Source organism: Phycomyces blakesleeanus, assembly GCF_001638985.1.
Source record: "Phycomyces blakesleeanus NRRL 1555(-) unplaced genomic scaffold PHYBLscaffold_4, whole genome shotgun sequence".
NCBI lineage: Eukaryota > Fungi > Mucoromycota > Mucoromycetes > Mucorales > Phycomycetaceae > Phycomyces > Phycomyces blakesleeanus.
Genome location: NW_017265137.1, coordinates 803839 through 830982, shown reverse-complemented (window position 1 = coordinate 830982; position 27144 = coordinate 803839). Strand labels below are relative to the sequence as shown.

At 36.7% G+C, this 27144-nt stretch overlaps 8 protein-coding genes across 8 annotated transcripts; 6 read left to right on the top strand and 2 right to left on the bottom strand.

Annotated features, from left to right (window-relative positions):
- Nucleotides 1–1641: 1641 nt before the first annotated feature.
- On the top strand, nucleotides 1642–4366 carry PHYBLDRAFT_96349 (hypothetical protein; the record flags this gene model as incomplete). The annotated part of the gene is made up of 3 exons (XM_018443964.1): nucleotides 1642–2852; nucleotides 2938–3910; nucleotides 3977–4366. Coding segments are annotated over 3 exons (2574 nt in total), but the record flags the coding sequence as incomplete, so codon positions are not given.
- Nucleotides 4367–4732: 366 nt separating this feature from the next.
- On the bottom strand, nucleotides 4733–7642 carry PHYBLDRAFT_176945 (hypothetical protein; the record flags this gene model as incomplete). Its single annotated transcript, XM_018437837.1, has 8 exons — nucleotides 4733–5329; nucleotides 5399–5738; nucleotides 5837–6001; nucleotides 6104–6269; nucleotides 6368–6517; nucleotides 6627–7203; nucleotides 7296–7347; nucleotides 7490–7642. 8 exons carry the CDS (start codon nucleotides 7640–7642, stop codon nucleotides 4899–4901), a joined length of 2034 nt encoding a protein of 677 aa, XP_018295506.1. The 3' UTR covers nucleotides 4733–4898.
- Nucleotides 7643–9752: 2110 nt separating this feature from the next.
- On the top strand, nucleotides 9753–10671 carry PHYBLDRAFT_60598 (hypothetical protein; the record flags this gene model as incomplete). Its single annotated transcript, XM_018440666.1, has 2 exons — nucleotides 9753–9770; nucleotides 10312–10671. The coding sequence occupies 2 exons, from the start codon at nucleotides 9753–9755 to the stop codon at nucleotides 10669–10671; spliced, it is 378 nt and encodes a 125-aa protein (XP_018295505.1).
- A 624-nt stretch (nucleotides 10672–11295) lies between these two features.
- Nucleotides 11296–12123, top strand: PHYBLDRAFT_185503 (hypothetical protein; the record flags this gene model as incomplete). The annotated part of the gene is made up of 2 exons (XM_018439085.1): nucleotides 11296–11334; nucleotides 11412–12123. 2 exons carry the CDS (start codon nucleotides 11296–11298, stop codon nucleotides 11769–11771), a joined length of 399 nt encoding a protein of 132 aa, XP_018295504.1. The 3' UTR covers nucleotides 11772–12123.
- Nucleotides 12124–12863: 740 nt separating this feature from the next.
- PHYBLDRAFT_164375 (hypothetical protein) lies at nucleotides 12864–13202 on the bottom strand (the record flags this gene model as incomplete). Its single annotated transcript, XM_018434995.1, has 1 exon — nucleotides 12864–13202. One exon carries the CDS (start codon nucleotides 13200–13202, stop codon nucleotides 12864–12866), a length of 339 nt encoding a protein of 112 aa, XP_018295503.1.
- Nucleotides 13203–15879: 2677 nt separating this feature from the next.
- PHYBLDRAFT_141351 (hypothetical protein) lies at nucleotides 15880–16165 on the top strand (the record flags this gene model as incomplete). Its single annotated transcript, XM_018430576.1, has 2 exons — nucleotides 15880–15943; nucleotides 16032–16165. 2 exons carry the CDS (start codon nucleotides 15880–15882, stop codon nucleotides 16163–16165), a joined length of 198 nt encoding a protein of 65 aa, XP_018295502.1.
- Nucleotides 16166–18093: 1928 nt separating this feature from the next.
- Nucleotides 18094–20210, top strand: PHYBLDRAFT_164374 (hypothetical protein; the record flags this gene model as incomplete). Its single annotated transcript, XM_018434994.1, has 9 exons — nucleotides 18094–18358; nucleotides 18608–18861; nucleotides 18937–19068; nucleotides 19132–19145; nucleotides 19489–19541; nucleotides 19652–19754; nucleotides 19813–19876; nucleotides 20004–20082; nucleotides 20170–20210. The coding sequence occupies 9 exons, from the start codon at nucleotides 18094–18096 to the stop codon at nucleotides 20208–20210; spliced, it is 1005 nt and encodes a 334-aa protein (XP_018295501.1).
- Nucleotides 20211–22892: 2682 nt separating this feature from the next.
- Nucleotides 22893–27144, top strand: PHYBLDRAFT_108618 (hypothetical protein; the record flags this gene model as incomplete). Its single annotated transcript, XM_018428056.1, has 16 exons — nucleotides 22893–22941; nucleotides 23019–23128; nucleotides 23240–23270; nucleotides 23345–23477; nucleotides 23560–23743; nucleotides 23840–24164; nucleotides 24230–24315; nucleotides 24420–24833; nucleotides 24918–25059; nucleotides 25125–25251; nucleotides 25309–25411; nucleotides 25512–25722; nucleotides 25858–25942; nucleotides 26142–26250; nucleotides 26354–26715; nucleotides 26820–27144. Coding segments are annotated over 16 exons (2796 nt in total), but the record flags the coding sequence as incomplete, so codon positions are not given.

The following is a 27144-nucleotide window of genomic DNA, read 5'->3' as shown; positions in this document are numbered from 1 at the left end:
CCCAATACCTCGTTGTAGACTTCCCAATATGATTTTGCAGAAGCCAAAAAAAAAAAATTAAAATAAAATAAAATAAAAAAAAAATCCAATCATCATTTGATCGCTTAGTTTGACCTTTGCTTGTCTTGTCTTTGGTTCATTTCTCTCTCTCTCTCTTTCTTTCTTCCTTTTTTTTCTTTCTTTCTTTCTCTATCTCTTCTGTCTTTCTCTCTTCTCTCCTTTAATTTTTTTTTAATTTTTTTTTTACCTTTACATATTTTCCTTTTTTCTTTCTTTCTCTCATTTCTTGTCTCTTATTTATTTTTCTTTACTTTTTACTTCTTCTACTTCTTCTTTGCCTTTCATTTTGTAACGTCTTCTTTTTTGATTCTTTTTTTTAAAAAAAAACTTCCTTGCCGCTCCTTATCTTTTTCTTTTTTTTTAAAAAAAAATTATACAAACCTGATACTTCATTACAATGGACCATCACCTCGAGACACTGGAGCACCAAACAGCCCCGGAGAGTACGCGCGGGCTGTTCGATCCACCTGAGCAAAAGGTAACTAAGCAAAATACGACGCACAACATTCTCCATCAAACAAGAAAAAACAAGATTCTAATTCCAACACATCATTCATTGTTCATTCTCCATAGCCCAGTATGAGAAACTCTACTGCAGACAACCGTCGGTCGTTCCATGTGTTTGGCCCGGGGCTCGAAAGCACTCGCCTCCGCCAAAGCCAACCCCCGGCTACAGGTAACAATGGCCAGGCTCATCGTGGCCACCAGCGTTCGCGGTCTGCTATCACGTCGGACATGCTGTCCAATCATGGTGGTCGTCGGAACTTTGGCCTCCAGACTTTAACAGAAGAGAATCCAGAGAAACAGCAGCAGCGCGAGGGAGCAGGACGCTCGGTCACGATCGACAAACTCCAATCGATGATCAATGTAATGCGCACTATTCCGCCCACAAAGGATGAGCCTGTCCGTCAAGGAGGACACCGCAAGCAGCAGTCCATGTCTGCCCTTTCCTTTGGCCCTACCCCTCCAAAGAGACTCTCTTATGGTGGCGATGCCCAATCCATGCTCCAAAGCACGGTCCAGGAAATGCGCTCTATCGACAAGTCCGACAGAAGACGCAGTATGCGCAACAACAGCATCTCGGAACACAACGACGACGACCCACACATGACCCGTGAAGCTGCCCTCGCTGAGGCAGAAGCAAAGCTTATGGGTACCTTTAAAAGAGATCCTGAGATGCGACGAAACTCTGGAATGCGTTATGGACTTGATGAACAAAGCTCGTCCTCGTCCTCCTCTAGAAACAGCTTCAATGGAAACGGTCGTCGTTTCTCAGAGTCTGGCTCTCTCGACACCCCTCCGATCACAACCAACAAACGCATGTCTCTCCAGCTGCCCACTCTCTCAGAGAACACTGAAGAGGGTGCTAGAAGTGGCCGTCGCATTCAGTTCAACAAACCTCTCAATCTGGTCCCAGAAGACAAAAAGACCCACTCTCGTCGCTCATCCCGCAACTTTGACTACGACTGGCGCTCCTCCACTGCCTCCAGTAACAACAACCCTATCCCTTGCTCCCCCCGTTCCTCTCGCGCTTCGTTCAACCTGCTCGTGCCCTTCACTCCTACCAAAGTCAACTTTGCCCGAGACGACGCAAACCCTCACCAACGTCGACCTTTGTTTATCGCACATCTGCCCTTTTCTGCTCTGACTCCTCTTTTCCGTTCACGTAATTTGGTACGCGGTCTTCTCAGAGTCAACAAGCGTAATCGCAGTGATGCCTACGTAGCCTGCGAAGATCTTGATGCAGATATCTATGTGTGTGGTTCCCGTGATCGTAACCGCGCTCTCGAAGGTGATGTGGTTGCAATCCGTCTGGTCGATGTAGAGAAAATCCTGCGCGAAAAGAGAGAAAAGGAAGAAGCCAAACTGACCCGTAACGGTGGACACATCCGCGTACGTCAGCCCGACGAAGAAGATGAAAACGAAATCATCTTTGGTGGCGATGAAGATGTAGACACCGTGAAACCCAAATACTGTGGTGTAGTGGTAGCTATCCTCGAACGTGCTCAAAACCAAGTCTTCTCGGGTACTTTAACCTTGATGCGCCCCAACAACAAGCGTGCTCAAGAAGAAAAGGCCGCCGAAGAAGCCGGACAGGACACCGGGCGTAGAGAGACTCCACGTATCGTCTGGTTCAAAGCTACCGACAAACGTGTACCTTTGATCGCCATTCCTATCGAACAAGCACCAGTTAACTTTGTCGAAAATAACGAAGCTTATGCTGACCGCCTGTTTGTCGGCTCGATCAAACGTTGGCCTATCACCTCCCTCCATCCTTTCGGTACATTAGAGCGCGAGTTGGGTCACATCACTGATTTGCCTGTCCAGACAATGGCTATCTTGGCTGATAACAATGTCACCGACTTGCCCTTTGCTGAGCAGGTCATGCTTTGCTTACCCCCGATGCCTTATAGCTTCCCTACCGATCTGCCCGACCATCAACGTCGTGATTTGCGCGATACTCGTACCTTTACACTCGATCCCGAAAACTCTCTTGTATTGGATGACGCTTTCTCAATTGAGAAATTAGGGGATGGTCTTTACGAAGTCGGTGTCCACATCAGTGATGTGGCCTACTTCATCAAACCCCATTCTCCCCTCGACAAGGAAGCCCGTGCCAGAGCAGTTCGTGTTGAGCTTATGCACAAAAATGTTCCAATGTTGCCTACAGAACTCACCGAACAAGTCACCAATCTAGTCCCCAATGAGTCTAGATATGCATTCTCTGTCATATGGAAGATAACTTCCCGCGGTGTTATTTGTGATACATGGTTTGGAAAGACTATTGTCAGGTAAAACTCGATTATTATTCAACACAATGGATTTGTGGGTGGTGGACTAGTTTTAAGAGACAGGCATTCTAATACGCGTACATAGATCAAATGCACAGCTTTCTTACAAGCAAGGTCAAGAAGCAATCGAAGGCTTCCCTATCTCTGGATTGGAGGATATCGCAGTTGAGCAGGATATTCGAACTCTCTACGATATTGCCACAAACCTGCGCGAAACTCGATTTTCTGACGGTGCTCTTTCCCAGAAGGCCGATGAGCTCGAATTTGAGATTGGTCCTGACAGTAGTGTCCCTATCTCTATCTCCACCAAATCCGAGTTTCCTGTATCCAGGATCATAAAGGAATTCCATCTGTTGGCCAACTACTACGTTTCCCAACGCATTACAAGCTGTATGCCCGAGCAGGCTCTGTTGCGCCGCCATGCTCCTCCTCTTGATCGCAAGATCCGTGAGCTGCAAGCCTACGCCGAAAGTTTCCTTGGCGTCTCACTCGACATCACCGATGCACACACCATCGAAAATTCGATAGAGTCCATTCAGGATTCAACCCTCCGTAAACTAATGTCTGTCTTGGTTCTTAAAACCCTCAGCCCTCCAAAGTACTTCTGTACTGGTACTCTTGATATCACCAAATTCGCCCACTACGCATCCAACGTTCCTCTCTTCAGTCACTTTACCTCTCCCTCCACCCGCTTTGTTGATATCATTGTTCATCGCCAGCTTGAAGCAGCTCTTACTGATGCTCGTTTCTATCTTGACCGTGACAATGTCCAGAAACTCGCTCAACACTCTAATGTCAAGAGAGAAGCTGCGTTGTATGCTCGTGCCCAGAGCAACTTGCTTTTCCTTGCATTACATCTCAATAGCTTAGCCCAGCAAAACGCAGACCATGTTGTGTATCGCCAAGGTGTTGTTGTGGCTGTATTCGAAAACTCTTTTGATGTAATGGTACCTGAACTTAACATGGAGAAGCGTATCCACATTGTCAGTTTGCCTATGCGCCAACGTCCTGTTTATGATCCCGTAAACCAGAGCTTGACCATGTACTGGAAGAAGGGTGTCGATACTTTTACTGGGGAGCAGCATCAGTGGACTGCTGGAGGCTCTGACGAAGAGTATGATGAGCTTGACGATGAAGCTCTTTTGGCTGAAATGGCCGAGGAAGAAGAGGCTGAGCTTGTTGGAATGCGCACCGAACGTTCTTTCAAGGCTCTTTCGATTCATGACAACGGCTCATTACAATATCGCAACAACATCAGCAGTAGCAGCATCATCAATAACAACAACAACCTTAACAACTCCAACTCGGTTTCTAGTCTTAATACAATCAACTCTACCGGAAATGGTTCAGTCAATAAGCGTATGTCGATTAGTCGGGCTAGAATCTCTGACGGATCCAACTATGGTCCTGACCAGGGTATTCAGACCATCAAGGCTCTTGACAAAATCCATGTTATGCTTACGATTGAGATGGTTCGTACACCCCCTCTGATCCGCATTCTGGCGGCCAATCCTACTCTCCACAAAACAACTTTCCGTTGAAAACCCAAAAAAACAAACAAACCAAAAACCCCCCAAAAAAATTCCTTTTTATATATATATATATCTTATTGAGGTATCATTATTATTATTTCTTTTGTGCATTGTTGCTTTATATACACATATAAAGTACAACTTTTCTTCTCTTATATATCTATCTATCTATCTATCTATCTATTTCTTTGTTTTGTTTATATCCCATTGTATACATTTTATACCTCTTGTTCCTGTATCGTACTTTATGTTTTGTCCTTCTTAATGGAAGGAACAAAAGGTATTAAAGAAGAAAAAAAAACTCAACAAATACATTCCATTAAAATATTGTCTTCTTGGAAATCAAATATATATATAAATAAATATAAGTATATATACATATATCTAAACCGTTATTTTATTATTTTGTAAATTGCAAAGAAAAAGAGGAAGACAGCTAAAGAAAGATAGAAAGAATCAAAGGAAGAATGAAAGGTTATTATTATTATTATTATTGTTACTATTATTTAGAATTTTAGTTGGTCTCATCCTTGATCAACTTGACAATGTTCTCAAATGTATCGCGGATCTGCTCAGTAGAATCACGGTAACGGAGAGTGACAGTGCCATCTTCGACAGTCTGGAAATCAATTGTGACGGCATAAGGAATACCGAGTTCGTCATTGCGAGCGTAACGACGGCCAATGGAAGCCTTGCTGTCATCAGTGCGGGTGGAGATACCGTTCTTACGGAGCTCACGAGAGAACTTGTACACAAAAGGATCAAAGGCAGCGTTACCAGACAAAGGCAACAGGCAGCACTTGAAGGGAGCGACGATAGAGGGGAAGGACAAGACGTTACGAGCCTCATCATCACCACGAACCCACCAGCTGTGCTCCAAAAGAGAGTACAGAATACGACCGATACCGAACGAAGGCTCAATAACATTGGGGGTGTACTCACGGACTAGAGAAGAATGAATAAGTATATTGAATACTTTATACTTTCTTTCTTTTTTCTTTATGAATTTCTTACCATACTCGGTGACGGTACCACGCTTGACAGATACATCATCCTTAGATACCTCGAAAGACTCCTTGCCAATAACAACGGTAGACTTGCCGGTTGTCTCAAAGTCTTTCTGGAGCTTAACGTAGCAAGCATCAGTGTAAGACAATAAAGCCTCCTCAACAGCCTTTGCGCTCTTCTTGTACTTAGGACCAAAGGTCTTCTTGTTGATCTCTACTTGCCACTGCTCAATGACACGGGGTTCGGCAAGCTGTTCACGAACAACAAGCTTCTCCTTGGTGCGGTTGGAGTGTACAGTCAAGTCATAAGCCGAACGATCAGCACAACCAACACACTCAATCCAGCCCTATGAATTGAAGTTTAGTTACTCTGCCAATTTTTTTTTGTGATATAAGGGTTCTTTTAAGAAAATAAATAAATAAACTAGGCCATAATCTAACTTACATAGCTGGTCTGGATCTCAGCATCCCAACAATCGCAAGCATAATGGGCCATCTCGTTATCCATGTGCTGGCGGAATCGGAGGCGTTCATGCTTGATACCAATCTTCATCAAAAACAAGTAGATACGAGCAATGAAGTAACCAAGAGTCTCGTTATCAATGATTTTCTATTGACAATAATAATGAAAAGTTAATACAAGGCATTGCTAGTTTTCTGAAACAAAAAAAAATGATAGCCCACTAATAGAAAAGTTTCTGCCTTTATCTACCTTGGAAACAGCTTCACCAACGGTCATCTCGATGGTGGTGGTCTTACCACTCAGCTGAACATCCTTGGAAAGGATGCTAATCTTGACATCCTTGACATCCTTGAAGTGCTTGTGGCTCTTGTCTTCGGGATCGACATAGTGCTCAATCTCGGCCATGGTAAACTCACTTTTTGTTGTACAAAGTATGAAAAAAATGAATATTCATGGTTTAAAGAATAATATTTTTCTAGTATACTCATTTATATTATCCAACTAATACCATACCGAACACGCAAAAGACCAGAGCGAGGAGAAATTTCGTTACGGAAGGAACGACCAACCTGGGCAGAGGCAAAAGGCATCTTGTCGTTGTTGAACTCCAAAAGCTTCTTGAAGTTGACGAATTGACCTTGGGCAGTCTCGGGACGCAAGAAACTAATAAAACGCACGCACATTCGTGTGAGTTCAACCCATCCAACTCCTTTATGATTCTCTATTGTCTTTTGATTTTTTCTTTTCCTTTGCTCTCTTCAAATAATCTTACCCCTTGAGTTGACCAGTAGGACCAATGTTGCTCTCGAACATAAGGTTGAATTCCTGGGGAGTGGACAGCTCGTTACCACTTTCAGGGGAGCGAATATCCATCTTCTTCATGAGCTCAGCAAGCTGTTCACCGCCATAGTTGTCGATTTGAGCAAGAGTTTCCTGGTAAAGCTTGACAGTTTCGTCAGGGAGCTTGACGGCAACAACAGTGCCCTTCTTCTTCTTCTTCTTGGCGTCCTTGGCTTTGTCAGCTTCAGCATTGGCAGCAGCTTCGGCAGCAACGGCGGCGGCTCCAGCCTCAGCAGCACGGGCTTCGCGATCACCTTGGAGGCGAGCTTCGAGTACAGCCTCAACAACATGGTCAGCTCTGAAGATTTCACCATTCTTAAGGTCTTTGCACATCCAATCAGCGAACTTATCAACATGGCCAGATGTCTTGAGTACATCATAGGTAGTCATGATAGAGGTATCTACTTCAAGCATCTCCTCTTCCAAGACAAAGTGATTGCGCCACACGTTGATGATGTTGTTCATCAATGCACAGCCAGACGGTCCATAATCGTAAAGACCGGCAACACCTATTTTTTTTAAAAAGAAAAGGTTGTACTTAAGTAAAGTTATGCAAACAAATTAAGAAGAGCATATTATTGTTATTTTAAAAAAAACTTACCGCCGTAAATCTGGAATGAGGGGGCGTAAAAGAAACGCTTGGTTACGAGTTGCTATAAAAGCATAATAGGATAAGACAGGTCAGGGCAGGTCAGGGCAGAACAAGACGTGTTATTTCAGAAAAATAAATATAAAACCGCGGTATTTAGTATGGGTGTATGGAAAAACGAGACGATCAAAGGTAATTAATCTTACTTCAAGGGCGCTTCTGTCAAAGGGTTTAGCTTCCATATTGTTTATTACAATAAAGTTATGGGGAGAAGAAGAAGTGTCTTTTGGTTCTTTTATAGCGCGGGACCCATCACTCGGAAAAAGTTCGATCAAAGCCACCAATTGCATTTCAATCATTGTGACTACATCCTTTTGACGCAGTCTTTCTGTAAGAAAAATCGAATCATCGAGAATATACAGCAATTGAAGAACAATGGTATATACATACGTACATATATATATGTGTGTGTATATGTATATATATTATTTTGACAATTTAGCCTTTGTATATTTATCTATTAAAAAGTTGGTTTGCTCAATATTTGCTTTTATCAAACATACAAACTACTTTAAATTATAGTATTCACGTATACATAGAGCTTTTTAAACCTTAGATTCAGACAGGCACAAATATTCTCTTGAAATATTTGAGAAATCTGATACAAATTCTGTCCGCCTTACTGGCGGCAGTGACTACTGCGGCCAGAACGAAAAGGTGTGTGTCATTATGAATGACTGCTACACAAATATTGGGTAATTTGGATACAAGAAAGTATACTGTGAAACTATAATATTTTTTGGATACCGTGTGAATGTTTTTTTAAAAAAAAGAAGAAATGTAATCTGACTCAATTTTCTGTATTAACCTATGCAAATCGTACAAGAACGATTAGATCATTGAAAGAAAAGTGGCAGTATAATTGTATATTTCTTTCTAGCAATATTTTTTACACAAAGTGTAATATGCAAATGGCTATAAACGAAAGTTTTATACAGGATATAGCAAGGAAATATTTACATTAACTTCAGAGTAACTGTGTGCGCATATTAATATTGGCTTAGAAACTGCTAGGCCACATACATTTTATGATTGGATAAATTAAGATACATAGTAATAAAGAAGCCTGCAACCCAAAAATTAATATATGTAAGGTACCAAGTGCATGTAGCATCTAATATATAATGCATCCTCACAAATTTCCTAAAAAAACAAGGAAGCGAGATGTATAATGTGTTATTAACAAAGAGAAATTGACAATAAAACCTATAGCATTATTGAATATCCAAAAGGTAGACAGGAACTAGTGTCTCAATTAAAACTATATATATGTATATACCTATACATTATTTATTCTAATAAAGTCGATTTATCAATGTTTTATAAGTTATTTGAGACTACAAAGATTGGCTTCTATTTCTTTTCTTTTTGTGATAATAGCTACGATTAAATTAACTTTAGATCTTATATCTTCAAGTAGTTTTTTTAAGCATGCTATTTATACTGCCCTTAGAGTAAAGCGCAATGAATTAAAGTCATAAAGATTGATCTGCTATATTTTGATAAATCGCATAGGAGAATGGAGAAAATATTGATTTATTATAAGTATTTATGTGCTCTTAACAGAGAACAGAATATACTCAGATAAGGTTATAGATCTACAATTCAGTTTCCTTTCTCTCTTGTATTGTTCCAACTTTAATATGTATCGTAATTCTTGCAGCGCAGATCTTCAGTGTAAGAATATAATACATAAATAGCTATAAATAAATTCACTCAATAAATAATACAAAATAATCACACTTCTTCAAAGATACAAAAAATAGCCTACATATTTAATAGAAAATAGTATCGATAGTATGAACTATTGTATTAAATAGTGTGCTCTTTAACTTTATTGACCATAGTCTCCATTTTAAAAAATACTGGGACGTATCGTGGGCTTATTTCTCCTTGGCTGTCCGTTATCTTTAGATCCCAGAATCTCAAAATTAACCTCTATTTTCTTATCTTTTCCTCAAATATACAGCTATATATAACAGTCAGTTGGAATCATCTCAACATCCTGTATTGAAAAACATGGATTTGTTCTACAATTCATAACTGGCTTTAGCTAACCTTTCCACTTGCTTTATCTTTCGTTTAAAGTCTGTGTCTAATATTCTATATCATCAATTGCTTTTATTTTAATGCCATAGAAATGCTTTATGCTTTCATATCTCTACCGACTTGGTAATAATTCTAATATCCTCATCTGTAGTATTCTTCCTGACTTCCTTTCTTTATCATACATCATCAAATTTAGAGTATATTTTACACACTTTTTTTTTTGGTTCTTGACTCATATTTCTTTAACGTGTTCTCTATTTTTAGTATTTATATTTTACAATTTACTAGATGGCTGTCGCATTATAAAATACACCTATCTATGATTCTATTTATTAACGTGGCTCTAATAGTTTATCGATAATGACTATTTCTGTACAAGTAAGATGTGATATTCCCGCTTTTTTTTTGCTTTCCGTTACTGTAGAAACCCTACAACTGTATCTATATTTATCTATTAATAAACACCTCAATTAAGATACTATATTAATTCAGGGCTTAGACAGAAGTAGAGATAGCTCTTGCATGTAGCAAGAACAAAAATACGTGTCACAATTTTTACATTTAACAGGGCAATATTCGCTTCCACGAAATTACAAATAATATAATTATGTCCTGGCACACTGTGGAAACGGCTCTAAATTATATCAAAAAAGCACAATAGCATTTTACCTTTTAAGTAGATTAAATTACCAAGAAAACTAGGTGATCGGGTAGAGATTCATATATGAAGGTCAATTTTACTCAAATTTGTGTTGGTTAAAATGAGTATAATGTATACAAAGCATTGTAATTGATTATGTCAAGATATTTAATTCTTTAATTCCTAAAAAAGTCTTAATTAAATGAGAACCACAAGGAAGTAGAGTTTTGGTAGGCCAAGTATGACTGATTGAAATACTACTTGTTTTTTTTTCTATAGCCCTTCTTTTTTGTTTCTGTGTTGTACCTGTGGAGCACAGACCTCATTTTGATCTCCTCTAACTTTTTACGTTATGCCGATTTCTCTTTGCTTGACCAGGATGACAAATTGCCACTCATATCTTTATTTTATGATAATCATTATCGCTATCACCCAAATTACTCCTACAGTATATTTCGAGCACTTGCCCTTGCACTTGAACCTAAGCAAAACAAAACAAAAAACTATATCAATGAATCAACTGTAATAACAGCATGTATCAAAATTGCACTCCGTGTGACTCAATATGACAATGTACCTCTTTATGATATCAATACCTTGCTTACTCAATATACTTTATGCCTGTCAACTTATCTTTAAGAACTGTAATATAAGAGCTATATGTATATCTTTGGCAGACTGTTTTTATACAAGATATTGAAGGATGTATTTTGTAATGTATCAATACCTGTTTGCTCTTCTTATTTGAATTCAAACAATATTTTGTACTGTGAATATAGTTGTATATATGTGTATTCAATAACGAATGTGGGGTACCAAGCATTCACTGATATTCAAAACATAAAAAGGTTTATAGATGATGATGCTTGATTCATAAATATATTCAAATTGATTTTTTTTTGTATACAGTTTGTGTAAACCCAAAGAGGACATTACTTGTGTATTAAATCCACTATGCTTTTTTTTGCCTCTCTTTCAAACACATATTTCTTTTTGCCTTTCACTTTCTGCCTTTTTCTTTTTCTTTCATTTTTTTTCCTCTCATTCCATTGCATCCTTTTTACAATTTCCATCCGGGTTAGCCAAATCTAGCTATACATTTCATGCAATCGGCATTCTCAATAATTTTTCTGAATTATGCTTATAAACAAAAACAGACTACGCAATTGAACGTGGTGATCAACACAACAATAAGAGCATACACATTGCTATATTATATTATATACTTTCATATTTATTTGACTAATTATTTTTTTCTTATAAATGAGCCTTCCTAATTACAACATTGACATCTTCAATCAAGTAAAAAAAAGTTTAAAAGCGTGTTTTTTTATTAGAGACGATACTAGTTAAAAAAGACTTTATTTATTTATTTAAAGATATACGTAAAGAAACTATTCTATTTGATTGAATTTCACTTAATGTTCTTTTACATGAGTAAAAGAATAAAAAGCATGACACCAAGTTCTTTGTCCCCGCATTACGCGGCTCAATCTCCTTCAGGACGTAAACCTGACTTGGTAGCGAAGGAGGTGCTGGAATGGTGGCAAACCAACGGAAAGCACCCGTTCATCCAGCCCCACATCTCGTCACCGAGTAATGTGGGTGCGAACTCGCCAGAGAACTTACCACTAGGTGATAAGGTCCAGCTCATTCGACTACCAGTAGCTTCACCGTCAGCCGTTAAAGAGTTCAGTCAGGTTAGCAGTGAAGAGCCAGCACATCTCACCACAGGTTAGACCTCCCTCCCCCCAGCATCATGATTCCACATTGGCGATGCGATGTACACAGTAGTCCTTCCAAAAATGAAAAGAGACCATGCCCCACGACTTCTCAGAATTAACTGAGCTGGCGAGTAACAACTTTCACTTTCCGATGCTTGTAGCATGGAAGAATCTCCCTGCAACGGTCGCAAGAGACGCCTCACTATGAAACCGGGACTGTTGTTGCTCAAGGAGAAAACAAACGACGCGCGTTGGAGGGGTTCTATTTGTAACAGAAAATTTTTCATCTGCGATTAAAGTTTAGGACTGCGCTTTTTGTCAGTCTTAGATATCCACGTCAGAGCCAACGTGACATAGCTGTATATTATTTTTACTTGCTTTGTGTAACTGTTTTACGGCAAAGGGAACAACGAATAACTTTCAATTAAATTGCTACAGAATACAACCTTTCAAAGTGAAGTAAAGCAAAGCAAAGAAGCAATGAAGTAAAAAGAGTAATGGAGTTTAGTTTTTATCGGTGAACCAATAACTCTAAAGGTGGAGTACAAGTTTCTAAAGGCGAATTGTAGGTTACTCTAAAGTGGTCTGTGCGCTTTTTCCAAGGAAATAGGGAAAGCTATTTTATTTTTATTTTGCTTGTATAAGCAGACACAAAAGGGACCCAGAAGTCACTAGAAAAGGAACCCATATATATATTAGAGCAATGTTAAGCAGTATAGCTATATATATATTACTTATATATCTCTGACTTTCTGTAGAGATTCTGATTTATGTAGCATATATTATATCCTTAGCTACGAAACTGATATTAAATTTACCGCAAGTCTTCAGGATCATAAAATAAATTATATAATAGTTTATTGTTGGTATTGGTTATAGTTATAAGAAAATAATGTGGGCAGTCATATATAGCTACTAGAAGTAGTAAAATATTAAGATTTACAATTATAAAAGGATTAATGGTGCAGTAAAGATGTACAAAATATAAAAGAGAAATTAGGAATATACAGAAAAAAATAATGTGAGACATAAAGATAGTCCTAATGAGTGAGAATAATTTAAGTCTAAGAATCTTTGCTATTTCTTATTTGTGCTTGTATGTTTCCTTTAAAAGGCTATAATAAAGGTTATGGTCGTTACTGCCATTGCAGTCGCGAGAAGTGCACCATTAGTAGGGGTGGGCATGGACGTAGCATCGGAAGAAAAATATTGAACGGTGATTTCAGAAGCCTCGGTAGGTTGAGGAGGGTTGACTAGTTCGATGCTTGCACTAGCAGTATAGTTGCTCATGCTTGGATCAATGCCATTATTGTACATGCCGAGAATTGTGTGGGATACCGGGACTAATGCCTGTAGGGTGTTGTTTGAAGGCTGAGTGCCAGGTAAAGGAGCACTGTTTACAAGAGAGAGACCAAGGAGACCAATGATAGCAATAAAAGTTTTCATGATGTGTATGTATATAAGATATATATATATATAATAAACGGCTGTGCTATGTTGTATTGTGCTGTATTGAATATTTGAATAAAGAAATTAAAGAAACAAACAACACTTGCTTTTATATAATATTGGTTTTTTTAATCTGAATTGAACTATTCCCATCCATGATTTGTGCAGCTGCTGTGTAAGTTACAACAGTACACAAAAAAGGATATAAAAATATTGATGACAATGAATACTTTTTGCTAGACCTGACATTCCACCCTCGTGGGATGTTTTCACATGTATCTAAAGCAGTTGTAGTAGTAGGAGTAGTAGTCGTCATAGAAAAAGAAGAGAAATACTTTATACATATAAAATATATAAACCTCTTGACTATGCTTACAATACTGAAATACAAACTATTCATAAAAATGCACGTCTTTTTTATTTATTTAAGGGTGCTGTTGCCTATTGTTTGATTTTGGGTTTTGTGGAATGATAATGTTTGAAATTAAAAATCACACGATTTTTTGCTCTTAAAAAAAGAATAAAAGTGGCGAGTAAAATGTGTGGTATACACACCACAATTGAGTGAAATACAAACTCCACAATCCAGAACGGATACTACAATTACTAATGAACCTGGCAGGGTCACATCTCAGGAACGCAACACACACCAGGCACTCGTACACTTCACACTGCTTCAGTGATAACCAACCATTAACTAACGGAGATCTTAAATTAGGGAACCAAATGTCTATATAAACAGCTATGATCTTCTTTCTTAAATAAACAACACTCTCACAGTACCTATTGTTCCCTTTCTAAAATTTATTCGTATACCTCAAATTGAAATGTGAAAATAATTGCAAGATCTCAACACCAGAATATACATCAAAGCAACCTTTTTAATCCAAGACATATCACTTGGTAAAATTACTTATCATCTTAATAAAAAATATAAATAATAAAGTATCAATCCTTTTAGCTATGACTCAATTTGTAAAAAAAAAATGAATAGCAAAAAGAGAAGAAAAAAAATATTGGCCAAAAGTGATTCTTAATATTGCAAAAACCTGCCTTTCACAACTTTGTCAGAGTATTGTATCGGAACAGCTAGGTGTATCGGCTTAAGACAGCTTCTTATTTAATGTAGAGTCACTCCTAATGAATAAAAAGGGGAGATTGGTGCATAGAAAGAACTATAACGCTTAATATAGTGACAGCCATATGATTTCGCTTCTTTCGGGCTTATAGCTACACCGAAATTTAACTGTATAGCTATACTCTTCTAGCTCCATTAGAGTAGATAGTTTGGTTTGATCCACTATAATTTTATGGATATTTATATATAGTAATAAAGAATAAAATATTATTTGTCCTCATACCATCTTGATGAAATAAAACAAGAGAAATATGTATCTTAGAATAATAGTACCAATAGTTGCTAATATATATCTTGATAACGTCTTCAACACTTCATTATATAAGTTTGATTCTATGACTAAAAAATAACTTAAAGATCACAAATAACTTTTACTTATTTTCAAGAGTTTAGATTTTGTAGAAAAAAAAAGAAGCACTGGTATACTTTTGGCAAGATATTTGAAACATCAGCACAATCACATCAATATTAATCCCACACATTTTGAGAAAATATAGGTGCTTATATATTGACATTTTTAGTACTTTAGCCAAACGGATCATAATATTGGCAAAAACTTTATTGCATTAAAGCTCTCTCTTCCACTTTGTTCGTGCAACCTTAGCTTTTATAAAAAGCAAACTTGATCACTTTTTTTGTATTACAGATTAATTTCACGATCCGGTATTTAAATATAAGATAAAGAGGTATAACCAGCTCGATGAAAACATTCTGCTTGGAAATCATACAAGTTATATCCTACAGCTTTTAAGATATATACTGATACAAGATTCTGGTAGTTTCTTCTGCTGCTAATTCTGTCGTTGTTTCTGTTACGTAAAATGGGAAGATGGGACTGGCTACACAATAGAAGCACAAGGCCACAGAACTTCTTTTTATATGTTTTAAGCTCGTCTTTAATAGGCCCTTAAACTTGCTGGTACCTGAGTACTACCTTTAAATTTCCCTTTTGGGTTCTTCTTTACTGACAGAAAGCTTCACTACTTTATTGTTCTTCTTCATGCAGAAAGCCTGCTTCTCAAAGGATTGACACATAGAATATCTAAATATAAATAATAAGCCACATAGACATCACATGCAAATATGTGGAATTATTCTATTGGGCGATTAATTTTTACGTCATATCTCGCGTATTCACTCATACGCGTATAGAAAAATGGCTCTTCAGTGCGAGGGAAAGAAAACTCGCCTTTCTCATAAACACAACACAGAGAAATATTCATGTAAGTAACAAAATCATTAAAGAAAGTACATTTCACACATGTCATGCTAATTACGATGAATTTATTAATGTAATTTCTAGTAATGTTACTTTTGACATTTACCTAAATGTATTTTCTCAAGAAGTGAATGTAAGTAATCACAAAATAAAAAATATACCCTTATTTCATTGAAACTCTTACTAACATCGCGCAGTTAATAGTAAAGATAAAGTCTGGCCCGAAAGGGTCAGCCTTGACAGAAGCTTGTCAAGAAAGCCTCTAGTGATGTCGTTGCGGTGAAAACCAAAGCGGCCAACCAAACCACACCCAGTTAATGGCTCTGGGAACGGCTAGCAAGAAACACCGGTTTACTCTGGTCTCCTCTATTCTGACATTTGGTACAACGTGGTCAATCCGTCATAGAGAGGTGTAGCATAGGTGGGAGCCACCGGGCGCCAATGAAATACCACCACTCTCTATGACAAGCCAAACGGACTGAGGGCGAGCCCCCTATACTCTCCTCCCCGTTGATGTCAGATGTTGAGGTTCAAAGACGATCAGATAGACTGGTTTTTTATGGGTTGACAGCCGAACGTTCTAGCGACGCAGTTGACCTATAATAAAACCAACTCAACCCGTGCGATAGGCATCCATGTGTCTGGGGTATGACTGATTTAACAAGTTGGGACGCCTATTTAGCCCAAGTAGAAGAGTCAGTATAGAGTTTGGTCCGACTGTCATGATGTACTGGTCTACTTCTTGCTAGCTGGTAACCGATATTGTAACAGCAAATGGAGTTTTTTTTTCGCAAGATAAATTACTTTATTCAAGCCTCCACTCTCTCGTGATCGGTGTTCTGATCCTGTTTTCGCGAAGATGTGCTTGTTCAATGAGTTTTTGACTGAACGCCTTTAAGTCATCACTCTGTGCTGGAAACAATGTTACTCGTTCTCCGTACAGCTTTGTACTTGACACCATATATTGTTTTTCGCTTATTACTGTCTAGGCAGTCGTAAGCAAAGACACCCTGATAATGCCAATTCTAGAACGGTAAAATCTCGTTCATCCCAAACGAAAAAGGCGGGGTCTCCAAACTTTATACGGTCTTCGTTGCCTAAAAAAGTGAAGTTCGCCCTTGTCTTTCGATTTCTTCCCCCCCGTCTCGGTCTATAGTTAACTTTTTAGTTGGCTTGACAGGTGTTTTTCCGACCTTAGTTGGAAGAGCGTGAGTTCGAATCTCACAGAGACGTATTACTAGCAGCAAGCTAGTTACAATTGTGTATATACATATTATGATAGGAGTCCTCAAAGTAAATAAAAGGCATGAGTTGCTGAAAGATACTTCTAGGACTATTCGATCGGAGGGTCACCTATTCGGTTTGATAATTTTGACCTGACTGATATTAATAACAAAGCCAAGGTACTTGATATTCGTACCACTCTCAAAGAGAAACTGACTTTAACTCATATTGGGGTCGCTATTGATTCTTCTTCTGCCAGTTTTATACCTGCTTTAGATTTTATCCTAACTAATATTGAGGTAATCCACAGTAAATGGAATGCCATCAGCAAGAAAATTCAACATATGCTCGTATTCACTCTATAATATTCCCTGCATTTGTATCATATCACTATTAGTAGAATATATATATAATCATTGACAGAAGTAAAACCTACCAGCAATTATGAAGCAAATGTTAAATAGTTCGGTGCCGTTTTTACTTTTAAAATACCAAGTTTAAACACTGTACTTATATCGTCTCTGTCAATTACAGTACAATTGTGCATCATTCTATATTTTAGTGGGCCCTCTTCTTGGAATTCTGGCGATATAGAAATGTTGATACCATATATTCACCGTCAAAAATCACATGGCAAAGTAATTTAGTAAATGTCCATTATTTCCATCAAATTAAAAAAATTCATTAGTCCGTTGTGTGATACTTTTTTTTTATTAGAGGTGTTATCTAGTGGAAAATTGAATATTTTATCCATTTTCAATTGAAATGGCGATGTAATTTCCAATGATTATTATACGTTTTTCTCGGTTGACGCGATTTAGTGGAAAATGTTTGTGGAAAATTACGAATTTTGTAATTTTCCACATACATTTTCCATTAATTATTTCCTCAAAATCAAGCTTCTTCTCTCACTCTCAAATTAAGGTATAGGGTAGCCAGGAGTGTCTATTGTATATGTAATTAATTTATTCGATCTTTAAAGATCGAATTTATTTAAAAAAAAAGATTGAAATTTATGAGGTTTTATTTTTCTTATATTTGACACGGTATGATGTTCTCATCAATTGATAAGTTTCCACAACTGCTGCCGGAGTGCTTTGTTTTTTACTGGGTTTGTCCAATCTTTATTTTTTTAGCAGCCACACTTTTTCCATTAGATAACACCTCCTCTATTAACTCAAACTTTCAAGCTCTGCAAAGCAAACCGATTTAGTGACGCAATTAGTTACTAATATCAGATTAAATTTAGAGTATCATAATCCTTTACCCTTTATTTTTTTTTATTGAATTTAACAAGCAAATTAAACATGTACAACCCAAGCAAGCGTACTATCAAAAGAAGAAAGAGAACAGCTGTACCTCAGTTCTTACTGGATCACTTTTCTGAAGACGTTCCAATCAGTGGTTTGACTTATATACCCATTGAAAGAACACCTGTTCCTGAGACGGAATTTAACAGTCCACGGATAATCTACATATACCCGCGTAAGAAGCGAGCAAGAACCGCAGTCGCAGCTTCTACATCGAACCATTCTGAGAATGTTACTGCTTCTCCTTGCGATCTGGAGATCGGTTTTGATTCTAGCACATACGAAACCAAATCAACAAAACAATGAGTTGCTTATAACAAGTGGGCAGATAAATTTCCTCAGTTGGCTGATTCTTTTCTGCGTTACATTAGCAGATGCCAAGATGGTTGCCCTGATAAACGAGCCATTAATCCTTTGTCTCCTCTCCTTTGTTCGTGTACAAAGCTTGTCAAAAAAAACGTTTATATGTTTTTTCTGCATTGTAAGCATCTATTATTTACAACATTTAAAGAGCTGCTCCCGGATTCACAGATTAACTTTTTGTATGTGTATGTAGCCTTAAAGTTTTTCGAGGTTGTTTTTTGTGAATGCAAAACCATCCCTGAACAATTGGCTGAAATGGGCATGTTTCCTGGCTCCCTCAAAAACACACAATTCGCTATCCATTTTGGACTGCTTGAATTTATGAGAAATTTGCGAAATGTTCTTGCGACCTCTGACCAAGGTTTGGTTGATTTATACAATAAAGTAAACCCGGCTTCTGAAGTAAGAAAAAAAAATGTCGTGTATCAATATTTGTTACTAATTATTTCTAAATGTTTTTTTTTTAAAAAAAAATAGAAGCAAATGACAAAGACATTTTTCAAAAGTATTTTCCCAGCATACACCAAGCTGATGATGCTTGTTGAAGATCGGGGTAAGAATGTTTCTCCTGCATCTATTGGATCAGAAGGTTTTTCAGCTTGCCCAAATGTGAGTAAATATTGTGACATATGATATTTGTAACAAAGGGTTAAAATTGCCTTTTCTTTGTAGCAATCGGAACAAAGGTCAGTTGTTGAAAAGGATGCCTAATTTCTTATAATATATATGGCAACTTCAGGTTAAAGTATGAGAGGAAAACGAAAGGAGAAAGAAAGACTTTAAAGCATATGTAGAGGTCCGATTAAAAAAATATGGGCTGATGATGATATCGTTAAAGAGTGTCATCAATCCTAAGTGTATGGGAGGGTCTGGCTTATGGTGAATGTTTGGGATGAGTCTGTTCATACCTCTACCCCGTTGTGGTGATGACCAGAAAAATGGAACAATCTATCGGGAAATTAGTCGTGCTCAGAGCCATCAACCTCTGAAATGAGACGAAGAATGTTGAGCTGTGGAAGTGGGCGCTAGATTTAGTATCGTTGACGTGTCTGACGATAAGTTACTAGGATTGATGTTGAAGAGTAAGTATGTCAAAACGAAACATATCATATAAGCTTTTAGAAGTGCTTTGGAGGGATCTAGCTGTGATATTGTTGAGCGAGAATGAGAGTAGAATGTTGGTAAAATTCAGAGAATTGCGTTGACATTACTGCTTTTCTTGAGACTGGTCACAAGGCTCAAGTCAATATTGCTTTGTTCCTTATTAAGTTTACGCTTTTATGTCGGCCGAAAGAGTAAGTGTATTTAAATTTTTTGTTTGATTTTTTCATTATCTAATCAATTTTACCGTAGGCTCACTGGTGCTACCAACAGAAATCATTTACAAAATGAAATCAACAGGCTAAAGCAACAAATGGTGAACTTGAGGCGAAGATTTTGAAGGGGGCCGAGAGCTTTCACGAACCTAACGCCAACAACTTTATCGAATTCATTTAACAACATGTCCAGTTAGGTTACAATGAATACCCAACATACAAAAGTAGGTTTATAAAGATACTATCAAAGCTGATGTTCATCCATATCACAAGACATCGACATTACGCTTAAAATCTGGCCATATCGGTAAAAAAAAAAGGACAGAATGGACGGTTTTTATATAATGACTTCCCTTTTTTTAAAAAATAAAATAAAAATAAAAATTTTCAAAAGTAACAACCTTGCTAAGGTATTCGGGATTGTTTATGGGTTAGTATCTCAATATTGGGAAAATTTGATACTGTGAGAGTGTTATTTATTAAAGAGACAAAATAATATTGTTTATACCTGTTACTATTAAAATCCCTGTAATTCAGATCACTGCTGAAGCTCACAGACCTTTTTTTCTTTTCTTTTATTTTCTTATCGCCATTATCATTTTTAGCTACCAATACTCTAATATATCATATGTTTTATTATTAAACATACTATCTTATTATATTTAATATGTAATTCCCATGTTTTTACGCAGTATGAACCGAACTTGATTTCTCTAGAATTGAGACCTTACTGTTGCCTTGAACTTCCAACATATAATTAACCAATTACGATGTGATTGCACGATTTTTGATATGTTATACCTGCCTTATTTAACAGAAAAGTTTTGTAAGACCCAATAAACGATGTTCCCAAAGGTCGTCATGTAAGAGTAAAACTTCAAAGTTCCATAATAATGACATTAGGAAGAAGGAGAAGAAAGAAGACAAATAATATAAATATTCCGGCCTGGTTATCGACAGAGCTCCTTCAGATACACTCGGTAAGCTATTAAATTCTTTGGATACTTTTTGTTTAGGTGATTCATTATTTTGTTATCATCATTTTTGTACTGCATTGGGGATAGTGGGAAAAGAGGAAAGGTGCTTTGTATTGATCGCAAAAACATGGTGGGAGAAACATGGGATATTTAAAATGTGTCTTTACTTTTGAGCTATAATGATAGCAAAGATATAAAAAAAAATGCGAGAAAAGTTAATTGTTTAATCAGAATTCAACCTTAAAACAACCCTTAAATTCTCCCCTCCAAAAAGGAAAAATAAGAGAAAACTCGAGCCCAGGACTTCAATTTCATTTGACTTCATTTGATGCACCTTGTACAGCTTTAATTTTATATACACGCTTTTCGTTCTTAAAAGTAAAAATAAATGAATGAATAGGCATGTTTGCGTTTGTTTCAAAAATATATAGATTTTCCAGATAAATATTCGTGAGAATATGGTTGAAAAAGTCGCGTATATGTATTTTCGTTTTGTACTGATCTTGCGCTCAGATTGATTATAAAGAGAGGTGGATTGTTGGGTGTGAATAGTGCTCAATATAACATAATAACACACACATATATATATATGATGAAGCTATATATTTGGTACCTTCAGTATCTATAATAGAATCAAATACATGATTCACTTTGATATATTGACCAAGATATATGAGAATATATATAAATGTAGGTTGACTAACCATCAATTGTTGAGACCAAATTTACAACCTGTACATCTCTTTAACAAACGTACCTAGAACATAGTGTATTTTTTTTTTTAAAAAAAAAAAAACAGAAATCCTAAAAAAAAACACTCTTTTACATTCAGCTTTTCCTTATTTATTTATTTATATAATTAATTAATTATTCTTTTCTTCTTCTTTTAAATACAGAGAACGTATCTATATATTGAAGATACGCAATTGTCATGTCAAGTCAAAGAAATACAAAGAGAAAGCCATTAGCTCAACCTCCAGTAGGGGGGCAGAAAACACTCTTCTCATTCTTCTCAAAACCAAACATCTCAAAGAGTCCAGTGGAACCTGTCACTCCGATTGTTTCTAATGACACAAATGACACTCCAATGTTGGAATCGCCTCAAGAAAATCAGAATGTTGTGAGTTTTGATGATCAAATGAGAATCGGCTTGGATTCCTGACGAGATCAAAACCAACAAAACTTATTGTTATTATTTTAGAATATTGGAAAAAAGAGAGAAAAAGAAGAGAGTATGGATGAGGATGACAATGAAGATGTTCCAGCAGTACCAAAACAATGTAAGAAAATAGATAAAATAGATAAAATAATAATAATAATAATAAAAATTTATTAACAAATTTATCAATTATTTTGACATTTCTTGTTCTTTATTGATTATGATTTCAAAACTTGTGTTATTTATGCACACTATAAATTATAATAATAATTCTAAAAACAAATCATGCTTCTTCATATTAATTAATAGCACAAAATAAGCGTACACGCAGAAGTGTGAGAAAAATCATTGAAGAAAGTGAAGACGACAATGATGAGGGCGATGATGAAGAAGATAGATACGTGCCCAGTGACAAAGAAGAGTCCGAGGATGAATATAAAGATGTACCTGGTAAAGAAACAGAAGAAGAAAAAAGAAATAGAAAAAAAACAAGGGAACCAATAATATACATATATATATATAAACAGCCAACCAATTAAAGAAAAATATCTTTATAATGTAATCTTGAAATATTAGAGCTATTCAATGCTATGGAAATCGATGGTGAAGTACCCAAACCAACTTCACGAACTACAAAACCAAAGCAAGCCAAGCTTGATTTACCGAAATCCAAGGGAAAAGAAAGCGGAAAAGTAAATAATTTTCTTACATTATCGATCAAAATATTAGACGCCAAGAACCCTTCTTTTCTTCTTCTTATTCTTATAAGTATTATCATTTATATTTTAGCCAACCGCGTCTATCTTTAATGCAAACTTTATCGACAAAACTGAACAGCGCAAGGTAAGAATTTCATATTATTGATAGATAACCTATATACTGTGTGTGTGTTCGTGTGCTTAAAAGTAACTCAATCTCTAATATCCCTGAAATTCGATTTCAAAGAACCGCAATGATAAGTTCAAAGAGAAAAATGTAGTCAGATACGCATGGCTTCAAAATATTAAAGACGCAAACGGAACACCAAAAGGTAATCTTTTAACTTAAAGGGGAGGTTTTTCATTGCCGCAAGTACGTGTCAATAACACGTTGGATTTGTCCTTGTAGGCTCCCCTGATTATGATCCCAGAACCCTCTATATCCCAACATCTGCTTGGAATGGATTTACTCCATTTGAGAAACAATACTGGGAAATAAAATGCAAGCTATGGGATGCGGTAAGAAGTTCTCCTCTCCTCTCCTCTCCTCTCCCAAAAAATAATGATAATATACTATTAAGAAGTGGAAATGTCAACTATTGTATTCCTAATAGACTGTATTTGATATAGGTTGTGTTCTTCAAAAAGGGAAAGTTTTTTGGTATGTGTTTCTTTAATTGTAAGGTAAAAAAAAGCCGCCTTTTATTGAGACCCTATATGTGTATGTGTGTGTAGAAATCTACGAAGGTGATGCCGATATTGGTCACCAAGAGTTTGGTTTGAAGATGACAGACAGAGTCAATATGAGAATGGCCGGTGTGCCTGAAAGCTCATTTGACAATTGGGCCTCTCAATTTGTTGCAAAAGGGTTAGTCTTGAGTACTTTTTTAAATTACTTTCTTTTTCTTTAAAGAAAATGGCTGTGTTTTATTAACTTATACACAAAATAGATACAAGGTAGCCAAGGTTGAGCAGAAAGAAACTGCGCTTGGAAAGTCCATGAGAGAGCGAGATATCGGAGGCAAGGCAGATCAAGTGGTTAAGCGTGAGCTTTCTTCTATATTGACAGCCGGTACACTTGTGGATCTTGACATGCTCACCAGTCAACTGGGTACTTACTGCATGGCAATCAAAGTAAGTATCCACACATAAATACGCATACACAGCATTAGATAAACAGTTGGATTAATCTATATACATAATAATATTAACAACTAATTAATGGTGTAGGAACAAGCCTATTCAGAGCATGATCCACCCCTGTTTGGTGTCTGCTTTGTTGACACTTCTACCGCAGAAATCAATTTGACGTATTTTGAGGATGATCTTAACCGAACCATGCTGGAGACTTTGTTGGTTCAAATCAGACCAAAGGAACTTGTTGTAGAAAAAGGTCGCTTAAGCTCTGAAACAGAAAAGGTTATCAAAAGAGCACTCCACGAACCCATCTGGAATAGACTGATTCCAGAAGAAGAGTTTTGGGACTCTAGAAGAACTGAAGAAGAAATCAGAACTTCGGGTTATTTTGGACAGGATACAGATATGGACTACCTTGGTAAGACTCTTTTTTTTTCTTTGGCATCTTTATGTGCAAATACAAAAGCTCATATTTGTCTTTAGAATCTTGGCCTACCGACCTTAGAGAAGCTATTAAACATCCGTTGTGCTTGTCTGCATTCGGAGGTTTGCTTTGGTATCTTCGCCTGGTTAGTACAAATATATGAGATCAATTTTCTTTTTGTTTTATTTTCTTTTTACTAATACTGCGCCCACACAAACACACACACACATATATACACCTGATATCTAGTTAAAAATCGACCAACCTCTGGTTTCAGCCAAACACATCCAAAATTACGATCCAGTTCGTAGTGCAACATCCCTTGTTCTTAACGGTCAAACCCTGATCAATTTGGATATTCTCAAAAACATATATGACGGATCAACAGACGGAACATTGCTCAAACTTCTAGATAACACAATAACTCCATTTGGCAAGCGCCTTTTCCAGCAGTGGCTTTGTCATCCCTTATTGAAGAAGGATGCTATCAATGATCGGCTTGATGCGGTGGAGGATTTATTGAGGCTTCACTCTCTTCGAGACAATCTCACCCAAAACCTTAGTAAGCTACCTGATCTTGAGCGCTTGATCTCTAGAATCCATGCAGGCAGTTGCAAAGTCAAGTACTTTCTCTCCACACTTTCCGGCTTTGAAAAAGCAATGGTAAGTAAATAATGGTAGTAGTAGTATATGATCTTGGTTCTTGTACAAAAAGCCAACTAAATATATGTGTTTGTTTGTAAAAAGGATACATTCAGAAATCTAGAAAAGCATTCTAGTGAATTCACATCTACACTTATCAAGAAGATCATCCGTTCTTTCCCCAACTTGGAAGATAAACTCAATTATTTTCGAAACGCATTTGTGATGCAAAACTTAGATATGGACTGTAAGTCGAGACCAACGAAACACTAATTTGAGGGATTCATTTGGTTAACCTTACTACCTTGATAGATCAAAAGATGTATGCAATGGTGCCAATTGACGGTAGTGACGAGAAATGGGATGAGATCCAGCAAAATATCAAGGATATTGAAAATAAGTTTGAGAGACATCTCGCGGAAATCAGTAAAGGGAAAAAGTAAGCAGTTAACGATCTAGTTTGAGTATCTATTCTTATCATTCAATTCTTTTGTAGGCAATCTTTTGTCTATACGCACAGTGGGAAAGATATTTTTCTTATCCAGACTCCCAAGGGTACAAGTGTACCAAGAGAATGGATCGTTGTATCTGATACTGCAGTAAGTATTATAGCGCGGGAAGATTGATTGTACTCTTTTGTTTTTATATTCTTCATTTCACTCACATCTTCACACCCAAAAACAAAAACAAAAACAAAAGAAATTTGTACGATACCGAAATAGTACAACTGTGTCATTAGTAAAGACGTACAAAGAATTGCTCGAAACAAAGAGTAGTTACATAAAGGGCTTTACTAAGAAAGTGTACGCTGTTTTCGATCAAGAATATAAAATGTGGCTTTTGGCAGTACAGTGCTTGGCTGAATTAGATGGCTTGATGAGTCTTTCCAAAGGTTCTTTCAAACTTGGAGGTAATAACTATATAGATACATATAAATACTAACAAGATACTACTAATTATATATGTATATATACTACATAATTCTAGAAAATTAATTTTGCTTTTTGTTTTCTATGTGCCTTTCTTTCTTTCTTTTGTATGATAGCACCTTCTTGTCGCCCTCAGTTTGTTGAGCAAGAAAAGGGTATGATCGAGTTCAAGGATCTTCGTCATCCATGTGTTGTCCCAGGGTAAGTTATAAGAGTCTATTGTAAAATATCCATATATATTATGTAGTTAAAGTCCAAATAAAGAAGACAATAATAATAATAATAATAAAAATAAAAAAGGAAAAGCCGCAGTGTTGTTATACAATCAGTAAAAGAAAGGAAGAAAAAGATATGCTTTTTGTCAAGTATTTACTAATTATTTTGAGCAACATCTACACAGAATGGCATCCGAGTTTGTACCAAACGATGTGTGTCTAGGAGGAGCCAAAGCAAACATGATTATCCTAACAGGTCCAAACATGGGTGGTAAATCAACCTTACTACGACAGGTAAAAATAAATAAATAAAAACATACCCAGACCTACGTATATGTATATAGCTCGAGACCTTAATTAATTGGCTTGGTATCTATATATTCTACGAACGGATTAGACTTGTATAGGAATTATTATGGCTCAGTTGGGTTGTTATGTTCCAGCAGAGTCAGCCAAGCTTACACCATGCGATAAGATCTATACACGCATTGGCGCTAATGATAACATCATGGCGGGACAGTCTACATTCATGGTTGAACTATCGGAAACCTCCCGAATCTTGAAAGAAGCGACTAACAAATCCATGGTTATCTTGGATGAGCTTGGTCGTGGTACCTCAACTCACGATGGTTACGCTATTGCATATGCTGTTCTTTATCGACTGATAACTCACATTGGATGTCTTGGTGTATTTGCTACACATTATCAAGGTCTTTGTCATGAATTCATCGAACGCAAACTTGTGCGAAATATGTATATGTAAGTAATAACCTCTTTGTGTATATATATATGCAATTTTATTATTATATAATAATAAAGATCGATGTGTTAATATATTAATATATTATCGTATTATCGTATAGGAATTATTTTGTGAATACCGATGAAAATGATATAACATTTTTGTACAAGCTCACAGAAGGCATTTGTGAAAAATCGTTTGGTATGAACATTGCCCAAAAAGCCGGAATCCTGCCATCGGTTATCAAAAAGGCAATTCAGGCAAGCAACGATTTCGAAAAATCTAGTCGCATAAAAGATTCAACCTACAGGAAAGACTCTCAAATCAAGGTTCAGAATACCCCTTCCGAAAGAGCAGATATAGCATTTGCACTAAGCTTGGGTACATCTCCTTCCAATGAAAAAAGCAAGGATTTGGTTGAAAAACTTAAACGAATGACATTATAA